At 39.6% G+C, this 9,535-nt stretch overlaps 1 protein-coding gene across 1 annotated transcript; it reads right to left on the reverse strand.

The window, feature by feature from the left end:
- Positions 1-265: 265 nt before the first annotated feature.
- On the reverse strand, positions 266-9,219 carry LOC143039484 (abasic site processing protein HMCES). The gene is made up of 9 exons (XM_076209593.1): positions 9,063-9,219; positions 7,874-8,038; positions 7,494-7,590; positions 7,281-7,381; positions 6,866-6,965; positions 6,497-6,616; positions 5,640-5,747; positions 3,867-4,015; positions 266-1,059 (listed from the first exon to the last, which is right to left on the reverse strand). The coding sequence occupies exons 1-9, from the start codon at positions 9,080-9,082 to the stop codon at positions 885-887; spliced, it is 1,035 nt and encodes a 344-aa protein (XP_076065708.1). The 5' UTR covers positions 9,083-9,219; the 3' UTR covers positions 266-884.
- Positions 9,220-9,535: the final 316 nt, after the last annotated feature.

Here is a 9,535-nt window from a genome sequence, read left to right on the forward strand (position 1 = left end):
CAAAAAGATTTGGGACATCAACAGTGCTCCAGCAAAAGAGGTACACAAATATATTGCTGAAATGATCACAATAGATTGTCAACCTATATCTATTGTAGAAGATCTGGGATTTGCTAGGCTCCTTAATCACTTAAAACCAAACTATAAGATCCCAAGCAGGAAATACATCTCTAACACAACTATCCCAGAGCTTTATGAAAAAGTGCCAAATAAAGTACAAGGCATTGTGAGCAATGCGCAAAATATCGGTATCGGTATCGGTATCAGTAACCCATTAAATTCCTGTATCGGTATCGGTAAAATGCTAAAAAAAATATCGGTATCGGTATCGGTAAAAAATTTGGTTCTGGCACATCACTACAATCTACACATTACAGTCACATTCTATGGCCATCATTTGCTGAAGAGGATCACACACTGTGGTCATCATTCTATATACCAAGAGCTTTTTCCCCCTTATTAGGGAGGTAGCCAAGTCAAAGGTATGTATCTACTCACACCCCTTCCTCCCTCTCATCTTAGCTCCTCATGGATGACGGGTCATCCCTGCATGCCACCCACTCCCCTGGGTCGAAAGCAATGCAGTAAGACACAGTACACCCATAGCAAGGCCGCTTCACTTAATCAGCAACCCCCTATTGTCATAACATATGGATTACCTTTCAACAGTGTTTCTTCTTTCCGATAGTGGGTTTTACACAGTTCATTTTACAAACGTGTTATAACATCTTATTCACTTGAATAGTGCAATGGAACATGAAAGGTAAGCTTGTAAAAACATTTGTAAAACTGCATCTGTTGCTGCCAAGTAGAAGATATACTACCATTAAGTGAAGAAAAAAAATTTAATCTCGGGATATCTTATGTGCTCAAATTCAAACTTCTCACTCGTCCTCCTTGTCCTGTTTCAGCCACTTCATAAGACCTCCTCCTGGTTTCTTAGCCTCGCTTTCTTTCTCGTCAGATTCTCTTTTGACCGACTTAGTTCTTGAAGAGCCTTCTGAAGCTGTGCCTTTGCTCAACCACGCACTCATCAATTTGCTGCTGCCGGTCTCCTTCCTAGCAAAGATAATTAAATTTCTCAGCAAATATTTTCTGTAATAATACATACATACATGCATAATAAATAATAAAATAATAAAAGTAATATTTCACAAAAATGGACTAGGTTGTGATAGCCAGTCTCCTTCAATAATCATTCTTCATACATCTATACACCAAAAGTGTCTTCCCCCTTACAAGGGAGGTAGCCATCCAAGATATGCACCCAATCAACACATCCCACTCCCATTTGTTTCCTTTTATCTTAGCTCCTCCTGTCACCTACCCACTCCCCAGGTCAGAAACACTGCAGCAAGGCACAGCACATCCATAGCAGGGCCGCAGTGCTTCATTTACTTGGCAACCCCTCTCCTCATCACCAAACCATCTGCTTGGCGATAATATTCCTCCACATGTCCTCCATTGCCATGGAAGCCCAGAAACTATGGTGCATATACAAGTTGGGCAACACAGGTAGTGTTGCTTGGTCACCACACTATTGTATCTACACTACTATGCACCTATTTGGTTTGGAGCTCGTGAATTATTATTATTACTACTGAGCTCGTGAATTATTATTACTACTGTCTGGGTCTATGCAAGCCAGTCTTCTTTGTGTTATCACTCATCTCTCTAGTAGTACATACATACATATACCAAGGTTTTTTTTTCTTTATGGCTACCCCCCTTGGAAGGGGGAAAAAGCCTTGGTATATGTATGTATGTATGTATTACTAGAGAGATGAGTGATAACACAAAGAAGACTGGCTTGCATAGACCCAGACAGGTAACACAAGAGGAAACAGAAGAGATTTTGGCTGCTGAAGATTCAAAAACTGAGGAATAGTAGGACACTGATAATGATGATGATCTGGACAGTGAGGGTGAGACTGTTTCCTCTTCAACTACTAGAGATGGTAATATTTGTGTACATACATACATATACCAAGGCTTTTTCCCCCTTACAAGGGGGGTAGCCAGAAAGAAAAAGGCACAAAATCACTCCCACCCATTCCATCCCCGAATACACTCCACACCCCTCCACCCTCCCTCTTATCTTAGCACCTCCTGAATGTACAATCAGTTTGGTCAAAATTACAAAATTACAAAACTAAAATGTGTAATTACTTCAGTAGCACTCATAGTTACTGGCATAGATAACTGTACCTTATATCAAATATTTCAAAAGTTCTTTCCAGAACATGGCCGAAGGTTATCGATTTTAATTTTGTTGTCTATTGTACCAAATAAGTTACAGTCAAACCTCGGTTTTCAAACATAATCCGTTCGAGAAGGCTGTTCGAAAAGCGATTTGTTCGAAAACCGAAACAATTTTTCCCATTACAATCAATGTAAATAATTTTAATCCGTTCCAAGTCTAAAAAACAACTTTTTCTAATTTTTTTTTTACTATTTTACACCATAAACAATGGAGTGTATCCCACTTCTTTTCTTAAACTTTTCAAACCACCCTCTGCTTGCTTTAAAATCAAACCCTTCCGGAATAATGCTAGGATCTTTTTTTATCAAATCTTCATACAATTGTCTTGCTTTGGCACAAATTGCATCTTCACTAAGAGTATCACCTGCTAACTGTTTCTCATTTACGAAAATCAGCAAAAGTTTCTCCACTTCCTCCAATACCTGTGGCCTTTGTTTGCTAAAAACACTTGATCCTTTAGCCACATCACTTGCTTTAACCTGGTCTTTATTTTTTAGGATGGTGCTTATCGTCGATTTCGCCATCCCAAACTCCTTAGCCAACGCAGACACACGAACGCCAGATTCATATTTCGCTATTAATTCTTTTTTAAACTCAATAGTTTTGCGCACTACTTTCCTCTTTTCTTCACCACTTGAACTTGCTTTCTTTGGACCCATGATTAGGGGCTAATACACGATGCAAAGATGAAAAAAAGTCAGATTTACGTAAATAAGAACGAACACGTCTGCTCGGAATGAACTTTGATCGCAAATGCGCTACGGAGGAAGCGTCCTTAGCGTTCGAGTTCTCTCGGCTCGCGAGTGAGCCGCGTTCGAGTTCTCTCGGCTCGCGAGTGAGCCGCGTTCGGGTACGCTCGGCTTCTTTCGGTTTGTTCGAGAGCCGAAATTTGGTAGAGTTCTGAGACGTAAAATTCTCGAACTTTTTGGTCGAAAACCGATTTGGTCGAGAACAGAAGCGTTCGATAACCGAGGTTTGACTGTATTACAAAGTGGCACATGTACTGTTTACATGGATCCCAAAGGTGTAAATTCTATTATGTGTATACATATTGGGGGTGCATATTTTTGTATGCATATTTCTTGCAATATTAACCACTGAATGCTGGGTATCACAAACTTTATGCATTCATACAAGTAGATACATGTGTTTTGAAGTACACTGTGTACAAATAACAAAGACAAATATTCCCATTTTATCATGGTACTTTTCCAAACAAAAAAGTTCAATCCAAAAAAAGCAATGAAAGTCTCAATATCTACTTAAATAAAAATCACTGCAACATTCATAAAATTCAGATATTTATTACCTACAGACAGCAGATTTGATGAAAATTTGATAATTTTATTTTTCTTTGGGGGGGGAGGAAAATGAGCATCACAGGGGAGTAATTACACCTACATCTTTTAATCCAACACTTGCCAAGTGCCACTTGCGTGGACATATGGTTCCAGGACATAAAACACAACCAATCCCCAAAGTGGACTTATGTCCTGGGCCCAAATGTCTGCACAAGTTGCAGTTGGTAAGTGTTGGATTAAGATATCTAAAAGTATCTACCCTAACTGAGTGGATAAAGGGTCAAATATATACATCTACATACCTTTCTAGGCTAACAGGAGCATTGCAATCTGGATCTTGATTACGAGAATTGTTGACAACAGAAGAGACAGGGTACCATTCCAAGCTATGTGAATGCTTCAAACCTGCGATGACCTTCCTGTAGTCCAACTCTCCATTTACTAGCCAATTCTGAAGTAAAATTTATCAAACCCTTAAACCTTAGCTATTCGTTCAATGATTTTATGGCTCATGCCAGTCAAATTGTTTTGAAACATCTTTATTCCAAAGTAAAACCTGTGAATGGCAGAATATTTTAAGGAGTTGCTGAATGTGGAGGATGATAGGGAGGGAACGGTACTTGCAGTGGGAGATGCTAAAAAAAATGACACAGATGGATGAGACAAATGGGGAAGAGATAAGGAAAGATAAAGTCAAAGCAATTATCAAAATCAAGAGAGCAGGTAAGGCACCTGTGTTAGATGGGTGTCGTGTAGTGTGTCTGAAAAAGGGAGGAACAGTGATGGTGGGCTGGCTGGTGAGGTTGTTTAATGTGTATGAGCAAATTTTGATGCAGCCCGAAGGGATTTCTCCCCGTCTTCTCCTTTATGCATGAGGGGACGGAGAGGGGGGGTCGCCGATTTAATGAAGCAGCCTTGCTGTGGATCTGCTGTGTCTTGCAACACTGCTTCTGACCCAGGGCAGTGGACAAGGTGCAGGGATGACACGTCATCCAGGAGATGCTAAGATGAGAGGGATGGTGGAGGGGTGTGGAGTGTATTCAGGGATGGAATGGGTGGGAATGATTTTATGCCTTTTTCTTTTTTGGCTACCTCCCTTGTAAGGGGGGAAAAAACCTTGGGATATGTATGTATGTGTATATATATATATATATATATTATATATATATATACAGAACAAGAGAAGACAAGGAGAAATCTCTTCAGGCTGCATCAAAATATCATTCACACATAAGCGTCCCTTACCCTCCAATCCCCTGCCCCTCCCTTCCTTGCATAACAATATCATCTATACACAGCCATTCTTTACTCATCCCTATGTCCTGCCCTTTCCCCTCCTTCTTCAACAGACATTCCTCTTTTTCTCAATGGCCCCTTCACCCCATTCATCCATTTCATCCTCAGTCATTCCCTCAAGTTCACTCCCTCCACCTCTGACACTCACACTTGTCCCCTTTTCCTTTGTAAAGTGGAACTATACAGGCACTCCTCCAGTACTCTATCCTTTTTTAGACAAACATTAAACAACCTCACCAGTCAGTCCATCATCACTGTTCCTCCCTGTTTTAGATGGGGTAAAAGGGGCATTAGGAAAGAGGGGAATATCAGTTGAGGAAGGCAAGGGTAAGACAAGATAAGGGTGAGTGTAGAGTGGTTGTGTATGAATGATGCTGTGATGCATGGAAGGGAGTGTGTGGGAGATGGGGGGTGAGTGTAAATGTTAATGATATTTTGATGCACCCCCACCTTTCCTAAAACCACACTGTCCCTCACCCTCCTCTGTTCCTTTCCTAATACTCTCATTTAAAATCCTCCCATAACCCTTCCCAACCACACTCAACAAACTGATCCCTCTGAAACTACTACACTCACATTTGTCCCCTTTTTCCCTTGTAAAGCAGAACTATACACACACAAGGATTTAAGAACAAACTAGATGTTGCGAGATACAAGGACAGGTCACTATAAGCATAGCTCCCCTTCCCATATAATACAACTAGGTAAATACATATATATATATATATATACTCACTTATAAGTAGGGAAGGGTTTTTGGTATTAGTACATACACTAACCTCAACATCAGCATCTGATTCCAGAATAGAAGGTACACGGTTATGTAGCCACCCAAAGTGCTCATCAGATTCCATGGTGATCACAGTGTAGCTGTAGATCTCTTCACCCTAAAAGAGCAACAACAAAAATGTAACACTTGACAAAAAAAAAGAGTGCTTCATTATGACTAGTATTTGTAGGAATAAGAGGAAACACTTAAATGAGTCTGAGAGAGCTCTTTTCTCTAAATTTTGGACAGAAGTCTTTATTCAGAGAGATTACAGAAAGAATAATCATCCAAGCAATCGTGTGTGCTATTATCTTAGAGGTCTTCATTGTCCTATCCTTGTCCTCCAAGGATATGGGGGACGAGGATTTTGTAGATGTTGCAAGTGAGTGTGGACCTTGGTCAGGTGCTGGGGTAGTGATATTATGTGAAAAAGTGGAATAAATGAGGGAGAGGTAGTTGGCATGAATTGGTAAGATGAATAGAGTGAGTTTCTGGGCATGATAGATCAGGTACCAGCACCCAGAGCCACAACTTCTTGTGGAGATGGGGCTCTTGCATCCACTTGCAGTTAAATAACATTGAAAAGGATGGGGCAATGTTGTCATCTTTGGGTTTGTCACTTTACTGGTGGAAAAACCTCAGTCAGGCAGACTGGACATCATCTCACTATGATCAATCAATCTACTGCCCCTGGCTTCTCTTGCAGAAGACCCATAGCTTCTAGGACTCTGCCAACAGCCTCCAGGTGTGACCATTAGTCACTTACAGAAGAGATATTGTGTTGCTGCCTTTGGGATTGTTAGCATGGGGCATAGCCGTATGCACCATTTCAGTATGATTATGGTTGCAATACAACACACTACTTACTGATGATGACTTCCAATACGAATAAAGACCAGCCAGCTTTAGAAGATTGGGACCTTTCCAGCCTTCCTCTTCCGTCCAAACGCCTTCCTTATCCCATGTCAGACGGTTCCATAATTCTACCTATAGCCACAACCAAATATGCATGTTAGAAATACTTTTACAATTCTTATTTTTCCCAATACAATTCCTCTTATGGGATTTCATATTTCATTACCCATGTCTTGACTTTAGTCAAACTTATAACAAGTAATATATAACTTATTGTTGACCAACAGCATCAGAATTCACTTAAGAGGGAACATAATATGCATGAAATACAGCATAGGAAATTGTGAATTAGGCCTATCTCTGTGGACAGACTGTACGTACCCCTTTTGGCTGCGGAGCGTGGATGAAGTAAGGCTGTTTATTCTTTTTATCTGCTTTGGTAGTTTGCCATTCATAAAAACCATCACATAGAACAATACATCTGTCCAAAATACAATACAAAAAAATTAGGACAAAATACTGCATAAATGTGAACTAAAAAATATACAACAGTTTTGTTCAAATGTATACAAAACCAAGTTGTGACACTAAGATTACAAAAATTAGGACAAAATACTTCATAAATATGAACACAAAAATATGAAATTGTTTTGTTCAAATGTAGACAAAACCAAATTGTGACACTAAGATTGCTTACCTAAAGTAGAAACATTTATAAATATGAGATTTTTATAAACATGCATTTATAAATATGCTCAAAATATTTGTATCCATTAAAAAAAACAAAAAAACATACCTTTGTCCTTTGGTCAGGGAGGGCTTGTACATGTTCTTTTCGTCAATGTCTTCAATACGACAATTATTGGTTTTGTAGTTAAACTCTTTGGATGAGGTTCCCTATGTTAAATATCAAAGTTGTTATATACACATACTTGCATAAGATTAAATAACAAATTATCCAATACAAACACCTATGTAAGCTGATTAATGACCAAGATAATCACTCTACCTTAAAGAAAAATGGTATCAACCCCCACATCATGGGTTGAATAACAAAGTTAGTGTCCGCTCCCTTTTCAGACTCGCTGGTTTCCTTCAAATCATTCCTGTAATCATTTAGTAAACAATATCTATCATCCACTGTACACCCAATTTACACAACTAATATGCATATAGCAACTTATTTAAATGGACAAAATGCAGGGATGACCAGTCATCCAGGAGGAGCCAAGATAAGAGGGAGGGAGGCGGGTGGATAGGAGTGGAGTATATGGGGATGAAAAGGGTGGGAGTGGATTTTATGCCTTTGTTCTTTGGCTACCTCCCTTGTAAGAGGGAAAGAGCCTTTGGTATAAGTATGTATTTATTTAAATAACTTATTCCACCAACCTGATAATCACGGGAGTGAAACGAGACGGGGCAATGTTGGTAGAAGGGACATACTGCCGTCCCCCTGGATGGTCTCGCCAATTAGCGGCCACAAAACCCTTCTTGCCATCACTTCCTGCACGTGGAACACTGCAAGCCTGGCAGACCTCATCTGGGGAGAGGGTACTGAAAAAAAAAAAAAAACATATTAATTATTAATACCAGAGGTGCCAAGATAAGAGAGAGGGTAGAGGGGAGTGGAATATGTAGGGGATGGAATGGGTGGGAGTGGCTTCTATGCTATTGTTTTTTGGCTACCTCCCATGTAAGGGGGAAAACGCCTTTGGCATATGTATGTATGTACTAGTATAATACCTCCACTAGCACCAGATCCCTATTAAGGGGAAAATATCGTTTGTGAACATATAACCAACTAGTTAATCAGTCCATTGCCCCTGGTCTCTCTTGTAGGAGGCCCATGTCCCCCAGGTAATTGGCAATGGCATCTAAAGAGGCCCATAAATCATTCAAGGAAGAAAATAGAAATATTGTATTATTGTTGAGGGAATGTTAGTGTGGAGCATTGTAGATCAAGATGCTCTCTGCCCTATGTGTGGTGGTTGCATTTGGAGCAATTCGAGTCTATGGCCAGGTCTATTCTCTGTTAGTACTGTGTTATTGCTGGATGGTGCCCTAAATAGTAAATGCAAGTGAACACTGAGTCAGTATGAAATAGTTTCCTGTGAGGCTGATGTCAAGGGGTTATTGGAGAATTGAGTTATAAGATCTCTACAGAATAACATAAGAATGAAGGAGACTGCAAGAGACCATAAGGCCTACACTAGGCAGTTCCATATCCATCATCATCATCTTTCTTTGATTCACCCCACCCACAACTCTCCACTTTCTTCCAAAACATCTTTTTGCTCTTTTCAAAATCCTGTCAAACTCCTGCCTCATTTTAAATCTGCTCTCCCCTTTGCTTCCCTCACCTATACTGATTCGCCTCTCCATTCTTTACATCTTATATACTTCCCTGGTTTTACTAAATATCAATCACATTCATTTACCAAAGCCAAGTCATGACTCCTTGTTCATATTAATATTTTTCAAGGTACAGCGTCTCTAATCTACCACTCATTTTGACTCCTTTGACCTCATAATCTAATTTTCTCAACAATGCACACACGTATTGATGGTAAATACTTACCACGCAGTCCTGCCACACATAACGGGTCGAACAGTGTCACTGTGGCTGCCTCTTTATCGCTGAAAGTGGCGAGGAAAACTTTAGCAGACCCACTTACAGCACGCTCACACAGGTCAATCGACAATTCGAACATCTGATGAGATTTGTTTACACTTTTCGAGTTCCCGCCTTTGGGTTATGTAAACTTGACATTTATATCTGATCAGTACGCCATACAGATGGGTAATAATGTAATAATATTAAATCCTATATTTATGTATATGGTTTTGCAACTACCTTCAGGACATATCAGACTTATTTTGTAGGAAATATAAAATGCCTTAATGTAATTTAATTGATCATAAATACCTGATTTTGGTATGTATATATACGTCTCTAGCTATGTGGTATTATTCTTAGACAATAATACGTAAGGGGAGGCATTATTATTGAATCAAATTCTAGTTTTACCTATAACAGGATTTAAAGTTCTA

The sequence above is a fragment of the Oratosquilla oratoria genome, chromosome 26 (genome assembly GCF_046742065.1).
Source record: "Oratosquilla oratoria isolate Oo_2021 chromosome 26, ASM4674206v1, whole genome shotgun sequence".
NCBI lineage: Eukaryota > Metazoa > Arthropoda > Malacostraca > Stomatopoda > Squillidae > Oratosquilla > Oratosquilla oratoria.